At 28.4% G+C, this 19,682-nt stretch overlaps 1 protein-coding gene across 1 annotated transcript; it reads left to right on the top strand.

Annotated features, from left to right (window-relative positions):
* The first annotated feature begins 121 nt into the window (after positions 1 to 121).
* Positions 122 to 10,917, top strand: LOC103852526 (transcription factor TCP12). Its single transcript, XM_009129423.3, has 2 exons — positions 122 to 7,948; positions 8,053 to 10,917. Exons 1-2 carry the CDS (start codon positions 7,045 to 7,047, stop codon positions 8,154 to 8,156), a joined length of 1,008 nt encoding a protein of 335 aa, XP_009127671.1. The 5' UTR covers positions 122 to 7,044; the 3' UTR covers positions 8,157 to 10,917.
* The last annotated feature ends 8,765 nt before the right edge of the window (positions 10,918 to 19,682 follow it).

Genomic DNA, 19,682 nt, shown 5'->3' with positions numbered 1-19,682 from the left:
AAAATCGAATGTGGACCTACTTATTTTTCAATTGAATGTAATTGACTACCTAATTGAGTGCCACCTATGCATTGGGGTCTCTTTTAATTAATACAAAATTGAGGTTACATCTTTTCAAATGTTTCTCAATTAATATATAAGGGATATAATCTTTCAGTAAAAAAAGCAGATAAATATATATACTAGAGAAATTTTCTAGGATTGATTTTTTAAGTTTATTTTCAGAAAAATAGTCATCGAAAAGGAAAATAACCAAAATAAGTTTTATTAAAGGGTAAATGCATTCATACCCTAGAGTTACCTAATTTATACTTAGGATTTAAAGTTAAGGGGTGAGGTTTTGAGAGTGAGGTTTCAAATTAAAAAAAACATAAAAAATAAATATTAAAAACTTCAAAATAAAAATAAACTATTTTGCTCATTTTATTTTTTGAGAACTATTTTTATGACAAAAACTTAAAAAGACTATTTAAAAGAATTACCCTATATATATTATGTATGTACTAGTCTACTTTAGGGGTGGACATTTTACCCGAACCGCTCTGACCCGAAATAAATATATATGAAATATATAACTGCCACACTGTATGTCGATTATTAAAAGTCCGCAAAAAAAAAAAAAAACATATTCCCCCTACATATAAAACCAAAATTGCATGTACTCTGCATCTACACACATGTGATATGTCAAATTGAGACATTATTATCTTCTGGTAAAGCCAGTGTTCTGACAATTCCAAAACAATATAATACATCTGAAATAATTCTTATATTGCATCTGACTGATATACCAAATACATATAATAGTTGTTATTGATTTAGTGTCATCTACGTGCCACGGTCCATATTTAAACTCATCAGTCATCACCCATATTTAAACCTGCATGATCATGCAAGTTGTTGGAAAACAAAATTTTACTTGGCTAATAAACATCAGAATTCTCTACCTAACCAATTATTATTAACATGGTGGTGGAGGACTATATGTATGAAACTGCAAATATGCATGTTACAAGATTCTCAAAGGAAAAAGGTAAATATAATTAGCTCTTGAAAAAACTTTGAGCTCATTATTTACATCCAACCATATATAAATCATGCAAATTTATTAATATTCACTATTTAAAATATTTTAAATGATAATAAGTTTATAATTATCTTTCAAAATACTAATATAATAACAGTAAACTTATAATAAAATAAAATTTGCATCCTAATAGCATTAATCTATATATTATTTTAGCTAACATGTTTCAATGAAAAGTATAATATATATATAGATTTTTTTTCAAAACCATAATTGTATAATAGGATTATGTAATCTAAGTATTTTTTTCTTATTATGTTATTTTATATATTCGATTCTGTATCTGGGATCCTAATTTTTTTTAAACTACTAATTAATGATTGACTGACAAATAAAATTATAGTGTATTTAATTGATTTAATATGTGATAGTTATATTTGTAAGGATATATTCAAAATATTAATAATATATGCTTTTGATGGCACAATAATAATAAGTACATGAATCTACTCTATTTATACTCCTAATTATTTTCTATAAAATTCATATTAAAACATTTGATATGGTTTCATATAAATAAGTAATTAGGTATAGGCTTATAAATACAAAACGCTTAGAGATCATAATTATTTAGTTCAGAAATTCATAAAATAACACTAAAGAGTATTTCTCTTCACTTAGTTTCTCTTTTTATCTAAATTTAATCTTCTTTTAGTAGATCTAACAAGATATATATAATACTAGAGTAGCATAAAATAGAAAATAGTGAAGCTATTTGTAAGATATTAAAATCTGTAAAATAAACAAATTATGTTTTGAAATATTTGAATTAAATCCTATTTTATAATTCACTATTTTTTTTGGACAACTAGAATTCACTATTTAAAATCTCAAAATACGAGGATTAGCAAATTGTTTGGAGATGTTATTACTCCAGAAACATATCAATTATATATATAGGGGTGTGTATAAGTATTTATTTTTAAAAATGATATATAATGTATTTTTGTTTCTCAGCCCTTAGGGAATCTTTACTAAATGATAAAAGCTACTTTGCAACGTTTGCCCATCACAAGAGAAAGAAAGAAATACAGAATATATTTTTTTTGTTGAAATGTAATTTTATTTATCAAGAAGAAAAAAAACAGTTACAAAGGAAAGAACCTTAGTAGTCATTTTGATCAGTTTTTGCCAGTAATGAAACAATAATAATCAGAATATGTGTGTTGTACTTATCATTTAGCATTATCAAACCATAACATAGTTATTATTATTTTTTAAAAAGATGTATGATTGGTGGTACATATAGGTGAGACGAAATATTTCCCCCATCAAAATATTTTTTCTTTAATTTGTACAACCGAATTATATTTTCATCGTCCAACGGGTTTGATGAAATTTTTCTCTTTTTGGATGTGTTGTCCCAGTTAACATTTATGCACTTATACTTAAAAGTCTTAGAATTTAGCATATGTATTATTATTGATGGGTTAGTCTAAAATCATGGAAGCTTGTTTGCAATAGTTGACTTAAAATCAAAATATAATTGAAATAGTTTCTACTAGAGTGATGGTAGAAAAAACCTATAAAAGGTAAAAATCAACTATGTTTTTTGTTATAGTTTTTTCTCTCTGTGATCATCTACAACGAAAAACATAGTTGATTTTGTTTTTAGATTAATATTTTTGTAGATATCAAATTTGAGTATAAATGATATGGCAAAGAATGGATGAATTATTTGGAAAAGTTGGTATGATATATTTTGATTCCAAATTATAACTGAGAATGTTTTCTGAAGAATGAATAATTAAAATGGAGAAAAATAAAACTAAAGATAAACACATTTTATTTAAATCAAAAAGAGTTAGAGATAACTCATAATATGATATAGATGTATAGATGGAGTGGATAGATAACTTTTTGTACAAAATTTTTAACTTGTCTAAATAAGTTGTTCAGATTTCTTTTTAGCAAATTATCATTAAGCTTTTTTTACAGTTATAATCATAATTTGTTTCTATATTACTTTTTATTTTTTTTATCTTTTCCATTATTAACATTTTAAAAAGCATAAACCGGAATTATTTTATGTGAGATGTGTAACATCAAGTTTGTCCTCAATTGAAAACTTAATTATACGAAGCAATAAAATGTTAAAAAAATTTCATGTGAGACAATATATGAATGACCTCCTAGGGTACAAGATTATAAAATGCTTAAAATGATGGTAACAGCTTTAAGAACTTTGAGAATAGGGTTCATATTTTACGATTTAAAGCTATAAAAATCAAAACTATTCATTATCAATGATGAAGGTAAACACTAATGTAAACAAAAAACATGTGCAAGCATTTAAAATTTATGAGTAGAAGCACCGTAGCCTATTGGTTAAGGTTTAAAGGTTTCTACACCCAGGTCTGGGGTTCAAATCCCAGATTATGCAATTTATTGCAGATTACAGGAAATCCAGGTTTCAAGTCCCGGAGAGAGCGGTTTATTAAACAATTATGCAGACTACACAGGAAATGCTTGCAAGGGATCTTCAACATGGTGCAAGTAAATCTGGCCAGACGTGGATCTTTATAGGACGGTTCAGGTGATGCAGTTAGGCGTAGGTCTTCATAAGGAAGGTAGTATTGTCGGTTGTCGAATCGTCTATGTAATATTTCCTATATCATAATTGTAAGATCATAATAAATCAGCGTTAAAACAAAAAAAAAAATTTATGAAATTTTCAAAAATTAAAGTTTAATATTTCCAAAGATTTATAGTTTGATTATAAACTTGTAATACTGAAAACATATTTATATTTTTTTCAACAGATATATTTATATTTTTATCATCTTGACTTTATAAACTAATTATAGTAATGATCAATCGAATTCAACGACCTACATGATGACAGTTTTTTCGAACAACAACTCTACGACATCTTTTTCGCGACATATTTATATTATTGGAGACAGTTCTTGCTATGACTAAAAAGTATTTGGTAAAGTTTCGAAAATGATATGAAAGTTTCCAATATTAATCTATGGTCTTTCCTAGGTTTACCCAAAAACGTGATTAACAAACAATATGCTTCCATTAGCTATCTAACGTTGCTAATACATATATAAGTTTCTGATAACTCATCCATCACCACCGCCTCTGCCTCCTCCAGAACAAGAAGCGTTCAGACGAGAGTTAGTCCCACCGCCACGCTCTCTCTTGTATCCAACGAAGAAACTCGAGTACACTGGCGAACATGATCCATTCCTCTCCGACAAAGCTTTTTGTAACCTAGCATCTCGTATTTGGGCTTGGACTTTTATTTTCTGCATGAGTTTTTTGTGGTCTTGTACCACGGGGTCTCTTACCCTACAAGCCTGTCTCGGATCCGTTACACCACGGCTCCCTCCAAAGACCTCCTCTGACATTTTCATCCATATTGTACTATTCAGAGTCAAATTCACCTATTTAATCGGCGAGGATAATAGCTTCAACCGCCTCATCACCATCTTGCTCACCGAACAATTTGATATCCAGAACACTTGAGATTCACCTAGTCTCCTGGGTCAACATCGTCAGTGTTAAAACACATCTCATTTGTTTAATGGGGTACGTACGTAGCCTTAATTGGCTTTTCAGCCCTCCTGCAAAACCTTTCAGTTGGGTATATATCAACGTCGATTTCGGCTATGTTCAGCTCCTTAAAAGACATAAATAAAGCTTATCTATGGATTTCTTTACTTTGAGTGCGCCTCTATCTTTAACATTTCTATCTTATGTTTTAGTGCACTGCTTTTCTTGTTCAATTTGCCGTCGAATATACCCCAGTTATTATTGTCTTACTGTCAAGTATAGCTCCAGTTGTGATCACTTAAGCCTTTAATATATTCAGTTACAAGAAAAAAGGGGAAAATTGTTTCTGTACATCATATATAGTTTTGTGTCACGAAATGTACATATGGGGCGAGCAGTAGTGGTCAAGCGAGTCAAAGGAAAAGCAATGAGAAAGTAGGCATTAAAAAAATAGAAGCCTATGGGTTTTGTAGGCTCAGTTTGTGTCTGTCTCTTCTAAGTCTTAAACCCTAACTCCCTACTTATATCTCTCTCTACCAATTACATCTTCCTCCTTTTCTTCCATACATGAAAGAATCAAACAAATCGTAAAATGTCAATGTTAAAATGACTACCAAATCTCGAAGTCTTAAACATTTCTTTTAACTACATCATGGTGGTCTAGTGGTTTCCACTAGAGGAGGAGTTGCCTTGTTGGTTTAGGCCAAGGATAGACTTCTCTCTAGGGCAAAATTATTAGTTCTACATATGGCTACGCGGATATGAATCAATTGCTTATGGCCCAATTGAATATCTATGAGAGAGTTCATCTGTGGACTGCACCTTCCAACCAGAGGTTATGTATGTATTTTTAATACATCCGGATTTAATTTTTTTATTTACAAAAAAAAAACATTTTCTTTGAGAGAAGTTTAAAAAAAAAAAACCATAAGAACTTAAAGACATACAATGACAAAGATGTCGTCGAGAATTTACCCAATCATGAATCATCCATTTTTAATAGTCACAACTACTTGTTATAACAAAAAAAAAAGTTTCTTAGCAAGACACTAAAATTAAAAAATAATAACAAAAATAAGTTAACCAGGCATGTTTCGCATTTTGTGCATGTTCTTGTTTATACCTTTTCCTCTACCATCTTATTTTCAATGTTCGGACTGATTTACTTAGTGCAGATTATATTGTACACATCAGTTTAGCATATTAAATTGGAAAATGGATCAAATAATATATGTAAATATACAGCCTAAGACAGGGGAAGCGAACTAAGCGAAGGATGCCACCAAGTTTTTTTATATTTACTTATTTTTTATATAAGTTTTAATTTTTTTGTAAAAATACTTCTTTCTAGGCTAGTGTGATTATCTTCTTATATTTTCACCAAAGAATCGTACGTGGTTTAAATATATTGATGGTATGTTTTTTTAAATTTAAAAGAAATATGATATTGAACAAACAGCAATTCTCAACATCACAAAAATGTTCTCCTTTGAACTCCAATAAGGCGAATTTCGAAAATCTTATTAATCAATGCATGTCTCCAAATATCTAAGCAAGAAAAACAAAAATATATACACTGTCCATCGTTTTATAAGATATAGCTAGATGCCAATATTATCTTCCATTAAAGCACATAATCGAGAATAAGAAAGAGATGGGGTTGCTTTCAAACAACAAAGCAACACCCACGTGAAGGGATAACCAAATAGGCCTTAGACTTGGTCCCTTTCGTTTTCTCCTCCCACTTTTCTTCACGTAGCTATCACAACTTTTTCATCACCGTTAATCACTATCACTCCCACAACCTTCTCCTTAACCTTATTCCATCCACACCACACTTATTAAGCCTTTAATGTTCAAAATTTCAATAGAAGAACTTCTTTACTTTTTGCTTTAATAAAAGTGTTTGTAGTATGAGTAGCTACCCAAATAAGATATGTAAGACTAACAAGAGAAGCACGCAATTTCGACTTCAAATTGTAAAAGTCAGGAAATTAAATTCGTAGTGAGCATTCAATTAACGTTGCAACTTATTTCAACTCTTATGCAAAGATTGACCAACCGAATCAAGTCTTGACTTTGTAAGAGAGAAAAAAATAAAATTGATTGTCTAAGTGCCCGAACTAAGCTATTAAGCCTATTTCTTTTGAAGCTTTTAACGTGAACTAACAATTAGGTAATAAATAATTTGAGATATAGTCTAAGGGGTTATTTAAAACGATATGATTATTAGTTGCAGAGAAATAATTTATTAGGGTGAGATTCATTTTTTCTTAAACATTTACCAAAAGTATTCATTTTTACAATCGGTTTTTGTCCTTCTTCCTCAACCAATCGACCTTTATAGCACAAGCACACACCCACTAATGAACCAACTGGCTTGATTGAAGCAGGGGGAAAAACTGTGTATAGGTTACCTCTCTCTCTCTCTCTCTCTCTCTCTCTTCAATCTAATGTTTCCTTCAATAGACACCAATGGCTATGACCTCTTTGATCCCTTCAATCTCCATGAAGCAACCATGCTTCCTTCTTTCACTACTCATATCCTAAGCCCTAGTTCTCACCATCATTACCCTTTTCCTTCTTTTCCTTCCTCTTCAGATTTTCTTGATGAATCTGTCTTGATAAGCCAATTCTTGTTACAACAGCAAGCTGATGTTGATTCTCCGAGAAAATTACGTAGGGAGCTTGAGCAAGAAAAAAAGAATGAGGAGTGGGTTGATGGAACCACCTCAGAAAAGGTTTCACCAAGAAGAACTGGAAAGAAAAGGGACAGGCATAGTAAGATCTGCACCGCTCAAGGTCCTAGAGACAGGAGGATGAGACTGTCTCTCCAGATTGCTCGCAAATTCTTTGATCTTCAAGACATGTTGGGTTTCGATAAGGCGAGCAAGACCATTGAATGGCTTATCTCCAAATCAAAGGCCTCCATCAAACAAGTGAAAGAAAGTGCAGCGGCATCAGGAAACCATGAACATCTTCAGGTTAGTGACAATGTAAATGACGAGACACAGAAAGTCTCAAAGGGAAGAACAAAGAGGGTGGACGACTCTTGTAAGAAGAAACAGTCGAGAGAGAAAGCTAGAGAACGAGCAAGAGAGAGAACAATGACGAAGATGAAGATGAGATTATCAGGACTGATTGACACCTCGAAAACATTTGCAGATCCTAATCAAGAGTCAAGAAAGACTAAGATAATCGGTGGTGCACAAGAAAGAGAAAACCTAGAACAAGAAAGGAGTATTATAGAGAAGTTTCTTGGACTAACCAGTGAATCTAGCTCCTCTACCATCTTTGGAGACTCCGAGGAATCTTACACAAGTCTTGGCTCAATTAGAGAAACAGTTTCAACAACAGGTAAGAATATTTTGTTAAATAAAAGCCCTAACTATTGTAGTCATAATGTTTTGCTTTTGGTCAACAACTTCATAAAGATAAAATATCTAGTGTTGGTAATCTAGGAATGGTGATACCAAGGGAACATAACACAACTTCAACAGCATCAGTAGATGAGGAGAGAAACCCTATTTCAACTTTTTCTCTATACGATTATCTCTGCTACTGATGATCATGATGCTCCGTTCTTATAAGGTATTTGGAGTTTCTATATGCATCCACATAAGAGCCTCATGAGCCAAATCTTTCGCATATATATAATTATAAATGTAGACGTGTGTGTATGTGTGTGTGTGTGGGTTTTGACTGCTAATTTGGCTGAGGCTTTGGACTGCTTGATTGATGGAGAAACTTATATTCAATATTTGTGGTTTTAAATAATTAACTATTTAGCAAGTTTCTACTCCGGCCTTGATATCAATTTATTGTTGTTTTGCCTTCTGTAGTTGGTTACCTTTCTAAATGTCAGTATAGGAAATTTAAAAAGTTATGTCACAAACGCACCGTTAAACACACAGCATATGTAACATATAAATTATGATGATATATGGTGGCTTACATACTGATTCAGTGTTTGATTGGTATGCACAATCGTTAGTCTTTAGATAAAGAAACTTTTATTAACCACATTTCTGGATGTGTAAAGCAACAATTAGATGTTAGGTGGTATTTAGATATATACCATCAGTGGCGGACCCAGGAAAATATTTAACCTGGGTCATAATTTATATGGGCCTAGGACAAGAAAAATTTTACTTAAAATTAAAGAGAAAAAATAGGATGTAGGACGCACCTCGAACTCGGATAAGGGGTGTCAGAGGATAAACAACGTTACCATTTGAGTTGCTGTCTACTATTGAACACAGCGTAAAAATCAAAGTTTTATATTTAACCTGTGTCAGTTGACACCCCTTTCGACAACGTGGGTCCGCCTCTGTATACCATGCATCTTTGGTGAATCTTGCATGTATATTCATCGAGAAATATTACCTGTTTCTCTATATATTTTTTCTAATTTGTTATTGTTCTATGACTGAATTGAGAAGGTGCTTTCCTATAAACTCAAACAATTCTTATTGTAAATTGCCATCGCCATCAATCCTGTCGACTGTTCCTCAACAATTGTCGTGATTTATTTTCATAAACATTATGTCAAGGCACTGGAAGCAGTTATATAAACTAGCCAGTCACCCATTAATTATTTGAATTGGATTGGGCGATATAAATGAGTAATGTTTTTAGACGGTTTAGCCGTTAGACAATTGTTTTTCAATTTTTGTTGGCCTATTAAGAAAATATTTTTCTTATAAACTCAAAGAACTTAAAAAGGAAAATAAACTTTTAGCCACTCCAAAATAAACTTTTAGCCACTCCAACTTCCATCATGTCATTTTCTCCAAACTCTCAAACATTGTGTTTTGACCTTCTTGAGTTGGGTGCAGTGGTATCAACGGATCTACAGTAGGTTCTTTCTTATAAAAGAATACACCTTAATTAAGTAATTTTGTTTGTGATTATTTCCTTTTTATAAATTTTGATTTGATTTGTGTAGTTCTGGAATATAACTTGTACTATTTACAATATTAATTACTTCTATTATATTTATACTACTATAAAATGAAGTTGTTCCATTATGTAGATATTATATAATATTTCCTGTATACTTAAAATTGCTGATACACATGTTAAATGCATATTTAAATGTTTTATTTTCTGAAAACATTGTATTAGCATCGGTTGTAAGTAAAATGTAGATTAAGTATGCAGAAACTTTATAAATACAGTAAAACTTCCATGAACTAATAATTGATCTTTTAAAAGAAAATTATTCATAAAGATATTAAATAATTGAAATATTATAATCTATAAAAATATTTTTCCATACTTATAAAAATAAAGTTATATTAAAAACTAATTGCATCTTTTAATAAAAGTAAATACATAAACTTAAAATTATTGTAAACACTATCTATCTTAAAAACTTAAAGTAAAGTCTTTCCGTCTCTCTGTTAAAGACTTTCTACAGGAAGGTATGTTGTCCACCGAAGATGAAACATTTTCTATGGCAACTGGTATTATGATGTATAGCGGTAAAGAAAAATTTAAAAGCAAGAGGAATGCAAAGAGACACAATTTGTGCACGCTGTGGAGCATCTGAGGAGTCCATCAATCATGTGTTTTTTTAGTGTTCACCGGCGGTTCAGGTTTGCGCACTGTCAAGAATTCCGTCGAATCCAAATATTTTCCCCACACAATCACTGTTTGCAAACATGGATCATCTATTTTGGAAGGTTTTCCAGTGATGGAAGATCATCAATTTGCGTAGATCTTATGGTATATATGGAAAGGACGAAATAATAAAGTTTTCAGCAATTTGGATATTGATCCGAGGGATACTCTCAAATTGGTAGAAACGAAGTTTGTACTTTAGATTGAGGCACAAAGTTCTCTTACACAGGGAATAGATCAAACTCGCCCACAAGTAACAGCGATAGTTCCGACTATCTCAGGTATATGGTGTTTTACGGATGGATCATGGAAAGATCAGGATAAATTTTCAGGACAAGGGTGGTATAACACAATAGAAGGATTTGATGGTTTAGTGGGAGCAAAGAATACACGTGCGAGCCAATCTCCACTTCATTCGGAGATGGAATCTCTCATTTGGGCAATGGAATGCATGAGGAATCTACAACCGTTTTCTTTTACATTTGTAACGGATTATTCTGAGTTGATGAAGATGGTTTCGGAACCAGAAGAATGACTAGATTTTGCAAATTATTTGGAAGACATCAATGTCCTGAAGAGAAGTTTTAATAGCTCAGAACTCATTCATATACCACAGACGCAGAATTAAAAAGCGAACAGTCTAACACGCAGTGCAAAAAGACAACCGTTTTTTATTGCTGACAGAAAAGATCTTCAAAACAGATATTAATAAACATACTAGATTTTAACCCGCACGTTCGTGCGGATATTTTTTTCATTTTATAATGCATTAGATATTATTACAAATATTTTAAATATAAATTTTTATTTTAGTATTATATATTATGTAACTCTATAATATTATTGTTTATATTTTTTTATTCAGCATTATTCATATGTAGTGATTTTTAATATATTTTACTTTGCTATTAATGTTTATTTCTTACTTATATATTTTTGAGTTAGATACAATAAAATAACAATATGAAATAATCAAATAGAAAACCTCCTTCAATATTATTTTTGAGTTTAATATATATTATTTTAGTATTTTACAGAATTTAAGTAAAAACAAATTGTTTAAATATTATAGCCCTATTGTTTTTTTTGGAACACATAGCCCTATTATTTTAGTAAATTTTATACATAGTAGCATCTATCATATTATTTTACTAAATTTTATTTATATAAGATATTTTTTGGATGCTATGATATTAAGTTTTTTTTTAATTATATTTTCAAAATATTCGATTGCTTTAATTTTTACAACATATATAGTTTGTTTTTTTCCGTGGTGCATTTCAAAAAGTTATTCTTTATTATCTGTGATTTAATATTTTGTAAAATTTGAAATATTATCATTTCGAGTTTGAATATTTATTTTCAAAATTTATATTTTGTCAAGTAAACTTTGAAAAATTACAGTACTATATTTGAGTTTGGAAGATTACATTTTGAATTTGTTTTTGTTACTACATTAATACACTAATTTATAATAAAAAATATTTAAATTTTTGGTGATATTTTCTAAATTTTCTCAATAGATTTTGTTATAATTAAGAAAAAGTTACAATTAAAATTTGATTTGAACTACTAAAATTTCATAGTTTTCTAATAACATTCTAATAACATATTTTAAAATAATATATGAATTAAAAGTTATTATATAATATTATATCTTTGTATATAAACTTTTCAAAAAAATATTGTCGAGAGTTTCAAAGTAAATAAAAGATAATATATAGTTGTAGATATAAAAGTTTAACATATCTTAATAAATTTATTTTTTGTATAAAAATATTGTATAGTTTACGAATTTTAACTAATTTTAATGATGATTGATAATTTATTTAAATGAAACAATAAAAAATTGTTAATTTGCCTATTTAATATAATTTTATAATTTTTAAATCTTATAAAACTTCTATTTTTATATAATACAGAATCTAATTATATAATTTATTAAAAATAGTATATAATTTTTATTTCTTTTTTATAAAAAAAATTTAGTTAACATTGATTTATAACAATATTATATTATTAATTACGAAATTAATTAATATGTTATTTTATAAAAATATTTAAATTTTAAAGAAGATTTTGTTAGATTTTACTCAACAGATTTTGTTATAATTAAAAAATAAAATTCAAATTTATAGTTGGTTTATTATTAATGTAAATAATCAAATATGTCATATTAACTATTTCTTTAGGTGGTCCTACTATGACTTACTAATGGTAGATAAAAATAGAACCCTAAATTAATAGATTAGATTTGTATATCCGTATAAATTGAGGCATCATAAGTTAAACATGTGATATGTATAAAAAATGATGCCTACAGTCTGTGACGATGATTAAAGCTTGATCCGTGTACAAACATGGTTATTTGTTTTAATAAAATAAATATATGATTTTTTTTCACAGGACAAAAATATAAAGGAAATTGCCAAAAATATCACATTTGTAATATTACTTTTCATATTTTACACTAATCATTTTTACCATCACCTTTAAAAACAGAAAAAAGACATTTATAACTCTAAGGTTAACTAATCTTGACTGACTTAGGGTTGAGAGTTGAATGGTAAGGTAAGATTTTTAGAATTCTAATAAATATATAAATAGATACTTGCAAAAAAAATTAAAAATCGTTTCAAAAAGAAAATTTGAAAAAAAATCGAAAAAGAAAATTTGAAAAAAAAGTAATAAAAAGTTCAAATTTGAAAAAGTATAATTCGAAAACAAGTAAAAAAGTTTAAATTTTTTTTTTATTTATTTAAATAACTATTTATTATATATATATAGAACAAGCGTATATGATTTTTTTGCTTCTTAATGAAAAATGTATTTTAGAAAATGTTTTTTAGTGGTAGTAAACATGAATAATGGTACCAACAAAATGATAAACATGAAAATTTCCCGAAATATAATTGTTTCACAAACATGAGTCCGTATGGATATGGGGGAAATTACATGTTTACCACTTTCATGGTACCATTTTTCATTTTTACCACCACTAAGGAGACATTTTCAAAAACACATTTTTCATTAAGTGGTAAAAGACTTTTATGCCCTTGTTATTTATATATATAATAAATTATTATTTAAATAAAAATAAATAAATAAATAAATAAGTAAAAAAATAAAAAAAATTTAAAAAAAGTAATTTAAAAAAAAGTTTAAAAAAATCGAAAATAAATAATTTAAAAAAAAAACATTTTTATGTTTTCGAATTATACTTTTTCAAATTCAAACTTTTTTATAAAAAAATTTGTTTGAAATTATTTATTTTCGAATTTGTTTTTTTTTTCAAATTTCTTTTTGAAAACGAAAATTATGTTTGAAACTATTTTTTGAAAAATTTTATATATATTTTTAAGTATTTATTTATATATTTATTATAATCATAAATTTCACATTCTAAAAACCCTACCCCACCCTTTAACTATAAACTTTAAGTATATATTAGTTAACCCTAAGGGTATAATTGTTTTTTACCCTTCATTAAAAGTAAGGGTAAAAATGGTTAGTGTAAACATGAAAAGTGGTACTACGAATGTGCTATTTGTGGTAATTTTCAATAAATATGTTCGATTTGTAATGTATAACATTTATGATAGATATCTTGTTTTAATTGTCTGTTAATTGTTTGGTTGTTCATATATGGTTGGATATTAAACCAATCAAAATAATATGTTATATAACATATTCGTGAGTTAATACTTTTTAATTACATTAATTATGTTTGATGTATTGATTTATAAGCTAAATTACAAATTAGTATGTTTATATATTAATAACTATATCTTCTCAAAATAAAATATCTTATGTCAAATAAATTTATTTTTGTTTCAGTAAAGATATATCTCTAAAAATTTTATATGCCAAATAAATTTCATTTTTATGTTAATTTTTGGGAAAATATTTAATAGAAATTTATTTATTGTATTCTTATAATTCAATATATTAATCAGCAAATTGTTTCACATGTATTTGAAAATAACTTTATATATTTTAATAAAATATTATAGCTTATATTTTATGTGAAATTAAATAATAATATATATAAATATATAACATTTAAAGTTTGTATGTCACATCATAAATAAATATTTTTAATTTTATTATAAAAATTGGTTAGAAAATAACTCAGCTAGAGAATAATCCGGTTAGATAATGATTCGGCTAGAGAATAATTCGATTAGATAATAATCTAACAAAAAAATAGTTTGTAGTTAATTAATTTATAGCTATTAATTCACTTAAACAAGTTATAGTTACTAGGATGAATGAAAAATTATTTTTAAAAAATATTTCAGTTTTAATAGAATAGATGTTAAAATGATACCAATACATTTGAAAGCAGTATATATCTATACTATTAAAGCAGGATCCTATTGTCATAATTACTTTAGGGACATGTTTTCTTCACTAACATTGCATGTTTCATTAAGGGCAATTAAGTAATATTAATAACAAATCTATATTGGGTCATTATTTTTGGATCCAGCCCAAATCAAATCTCTCTTGGGCCATTTGGGCCTATTAAAAAATCAGATTCAATTCTCACTTTTTTTCCTTTGGGCCATTAAGTCCAAGTTCAAATAATTTTTTTTCAATTATTCTTAATTATTATTTTTTTCTTTTCTTAATATAATTTAAGCATTCATAAAAATAATTGAATTTTTTTATTGAAAAGTATAAATCTTTATTAAAAGTATATAATTTTTTAATTAAAATATTAACTCCATAATAAAATTAATTTATCAGAGTTATACCAACTTAATTCATTAAAAAAATAAAGTTTAATTTTTTTAACATAAATAGTCGTTTAAATGAAATACGATAAATAAAGATAAAAATTTTAAGTCTTCTATAAAATAAAGCACAAATATATGAAAATGTGACATTTACTAAATATTTGTCAATTGAAAAAAAAAAACAAAAAAAAACCCTCGCTTTGAAAGCGCGGGTCAAAATCTAGTATGAGATTAATTATCACGTCTAGTACTCATTACGAGTTATTATATCAAATCCAAAACGGCCAAATTATAGCATAGTTTGTTGTTATCTAAAAATCACATTTTCAATCATAAAAGTTAAAAATTAAAAATAAATGATATATAATTAATTAGTAATCAATCATATATGTTTTTGTGTATATATATATTGATGTAAAATTTGTCATATACAAATATTTAGATGTTCAGTTTAAAATTTTTGGGAAGATAAACAATAATATATAATGATACTTTAAATTTATAATGTATGCAGTAATAATTATTTGTAAAACAATTATGTCCACAGACGAAACATCCAGTATTAACATATACTATATTGTTATTTAAAAGTAAAATAAAAACAGTTTTCTTAATATTTTGTTTTATGATCTTTGGATAAAATGTACATGTTCGCTTTTTTGTTTTCTTTAAAGTTTTATGCATATTGATGGTTAAATTTTTTTTTGAAAAATAGAGACGAAGATGCACTTTTTTACTTTATTTCAAAGCATAGAATGTTTGATATGTGTTTATGTTATCATAATCTTATAGTTTATTACATTAATGTTTATATTATATGTAATACTAAATATCTGTAAAATAATTATGTTTATATATACGGGTAAAACACCTACTTTGGTCATATTAACATATACTGTATTACTCTGGAACAGCGTGGTTCAATGGTAAGGATTGGCTCTTTCCTCGACCTAGATCGCGAGTTCGAACTCTACTGGATAGAATTATTTCATGATGTTTCTGGACACCACACGGATATGAGACCATGCTTTCGAACTCATTTGCATACTCAGATAGAGGGTTTATCTGTAGATTGTACCTCTCATTTGGGATTAATCAGGATCTTTTCATATGTCCGAAATATCCGAGATTAAACAAACAAAAACATATAATATATTATTATTTATATAATTTACGCATTTTATATTGATTAGTTATTAACTTATTATTAAGTAAAATATGTCAAATCAAAATAAATTATTTTAAACCAGTGGAAGCCAACCCGAACGAGAAATGACTAAATAGGATTTCGGTTTTTATAACAAATGATAAATGTGGTTCTGCCAAAGCCTTTACGCTTTATTAGTGCAGTTCTAACTTCTAAAAACATCTTGTTCTAACAGCATTTTGCGTATTTCATTCCTATTTGTTAAAATTTATTGTAACATCTAACAACTGAATAAAAAGCATGACATGATGACTTCGTACACATACAATTTTGCATACATATTCCATCCTTTCTATTCAGGTAATTTATTTATTTATCTTACACTATAGAAATTTAAATATTCACGAAGACAACACAGAAGTGGCACTTTTCTCAGATCTAGCTACGAGAAAAAGATAGAGAAAACTAACCTGTAAATATTGTTATTTCCTTCTTGCTTTGGCTTTCTCTCAGGACCACCAAAGCTTTGATCATTGGTATATCTATAACTATACAGCCCGTATATTATGTAGAGTGTTTCATATAAAGCAGAGTAGGAAAGTTACTAAGATCTGATAAGAATGGAGCCTTCAAAACTACAGAGCAAAATAAAGAAACACAAAGGTTCGTTAAAGGCCAGAGCCTCATTCTCTGATCTAAAGGCCTTCAAAATATATGGAGCAGATGAGAGGAAATAAAGACAGACATAAAACTTGTAGACACCGACCGTTTCATCCGGTGTATGAGTGTTTATCAAGGATGAAACTATGATTTGATCATTTCTGATTTTGTAATAAATAAAAGAGAGTAGATCGGTTTTGCAGCCCCAAAGCTAGGTCCAATCAGATTTTGGATCACTCATTGACTCATTGTTATTTTTCTTAAATATAATATATGGATCATGATACATAACTTACCTTATTACATGTGAATCCCTGATAGTGCAGCGGTTTGTTTAACAGGAGAATTATCCAGCAACTTGTGTTCAACGCTCCAAACAAGCATTTTTATGTATTTTTGTATTTATTTAATGAGGGGTAAAAGAGTAATTAACTCTTCCATTTTTCCCTCAGTTCATTTCGCCTGCAACTTTAGCCGCCACGATTTTTTCAACCTAATTATTTGTTTAATTGGATGATTTGTCTCGCTTTTACTTAGTTTTCATGATATTAGCAACAAAACATGACATATTTAAGATTCAAATGTCGATTTTGAAGTAAATTTTACCAAAAAAAATTTTCTCCGATTTTATAGCTGAATAAGGTCAAAACGCCACGGTGCATCACCATTGAGCGTTTATATGCCGCATAATCGGTAACTCGGGCGAGTTTTAGAACAAGGCATGCGATACGTGGAAGAATAGAGTAGTACTATTGCCATTTTCACAAAATATCTATATGATTTAGTTCGAGCCAGACTACTCGGTCCAAAGAAGTTTTATTGTCAGGTTTTAGAACATTTCCACAAATAGATTCATTACTATTTTTGGGACCAAAATTGTAGTGAGGTGGTTTCATCTGCTTTTGTTGTCATGGGAGATTGGAACGCACCTTTATACGTGAGAATGATGGATTCATTTAAAAGAAGAAAAATAATAATAGACTTGATTTCATTACGATTAGTCTGATATTTGTTTTTTTTTCCTAAAAGATCAAAAAAAATTAGATTATTGGCATATTGAATGCTTGATAAAGTTAACAATAAGGTTTAGTTTCAATTGGTGGGCATTGTTAAAGTTTTTGGGAGAACACATTTTGGTTTTGTCTCCAATTTCTCTTTCATAATAATAGGCAATAAAGCAGTAACTGTTGTTTATTTATTTATTTCGTTCTACTGATATTAAGAATAGAAAATGGGATATGGATGTCGAGAAGTATATCTTTTGGCAAGGTGTAGCTTGCTTCTAGATCTTCATAGAGACATAGACTTTCACTGCAGCTCGTACGGAGCTTTACCAGTTTAGTGCCCCAAAACTCTCACCTCACAAACATATTTATATAAAATGTATAAAAACATATTTGTATAAATATCAATATGTATTTTAGTCTCTTATTACGCTTTTACATTAAGTTTCACATTTATACTTGTCAATTTTCTTAATTATAGCTATTAGCTCTAGTATTTCGCTCAGATATTTATCCATCAAAGTTTTAGGCTTAATATACCGGTATTAGTAAACCTATTTTACTAAATCTCAATTTTAACACGAACTTTCTTTTGGTTTTCCATCAGTTGGATTTTTCGTAATTATATTATGATATACATTTATTTTCTGCTTTAAGCTTTTCGTTTATCAGCTAATTGTTTCAACCTCAAGATTGTCTTTTTAATTAATCAGTTGAGATGTTGTGCTAGCTATTTTGTGTTTGAATCAGATATATTCATATATCAACATTCTGAATGCCGAAAAAGTTTACATAATCGAGAGAGAAACAAAGTGGTCAATAGAATCACTAAAGACTCATTATTTCTAAATCATATATATATATTGCCCTAGATTAGGTGAAATATGTACTAGAGGTTAATAAACTATGCCATTATAACACGTGACTAGTCTGGATCACTTCTGTGGCGCCAGGATATCTCTGTATAATTCAAAAAAAAAAAAAAAAAAAAAAAAAAACTATACCATTATAACGTTTGGGATGCTCGTTAAGTTGAATATGAGCCCAGAAAAGAAAATAAAAATGTTTTCACCAAGTGGCATATGTCACTTCGGCCTTGTAGTGGAATTAGAGGTTAGCCCTCCTTGATCTTGGGGGTTTAAATGTCGACCATATAGGCTCAGGTATAAGAACAAGTGAACCTTTTGAGAAGAGAACAAAATGGTATAGTTAGGTGAGTTTGGTGACATGACGCATGACTAATAATGAATTTAAAGTAGAACCGTCGCGTAAATGTTTATTGTTCTCAAGATTCAAGAATGAGTTTTTTGTCACATTTTTGTAATGTGATCTGATTGTCTAAGATGTGTCTCCGGTGCGGGTATTACATAACATTAAGGACAAATAACAAATTGGTAAAGTGAACCATACGGAGTTATATATATAAAAGCCCTTTATCAAAAAAAAAAAAAAAAACCATACGGAGCATGCATTGCTAATGATACATTATTTTTCTTTTAAACTCTATAATTAAAATCATTTCAGTGGCATTCTATATCTTTTTTTAACAGGGCAACTATATCTTACTCTATACATATAAAATTCAATAAGGTATTCAAATTTTAAGTCATTGTTATAATAAAAGCAAATATTCTTGCGAGTTTAAGTTTCAAAATGTATTCATTTGCAATGTATTGTTATATGTTTTTCCTAATCTTCTTTTTTGAATTTCCAGTTTTTTTTTATTTAACCATTTGTAATGTGTGACTATAATTTCGTGGCATTTGACCATTTATATTTCTTATTTATTGTTTGCACTTGATATTTTAAAATTTTACTAGAGCTTTGACTCGCACATCGCGCATGCATTTCTTTCCACTTTATTATATATATTTTTTGTTGTTTCTAAATGGTATGATATATTTTTAAAAATT

This window comes from Brassica rapa, chromosome A02 (assembly GCF_000309985.2).
Source record: "Brassica rapa cultivar Chiifu-401-42 chromosome A02, CAAS_Brap_v3.01, whole genome shotgun sequence".
Taxonomy (NCBI): domain Eukaryota; kingdom Viridiplantae; phylum Streptophyta; class Magnoliopsida; order Brassicales; family Brassicaceae; genus Brassica; species Brassica rapa.
Note: the sequence above shows the minus strand (reverse complement) of the source record. Positions and strands in the feature narration are given on the sequence as shown.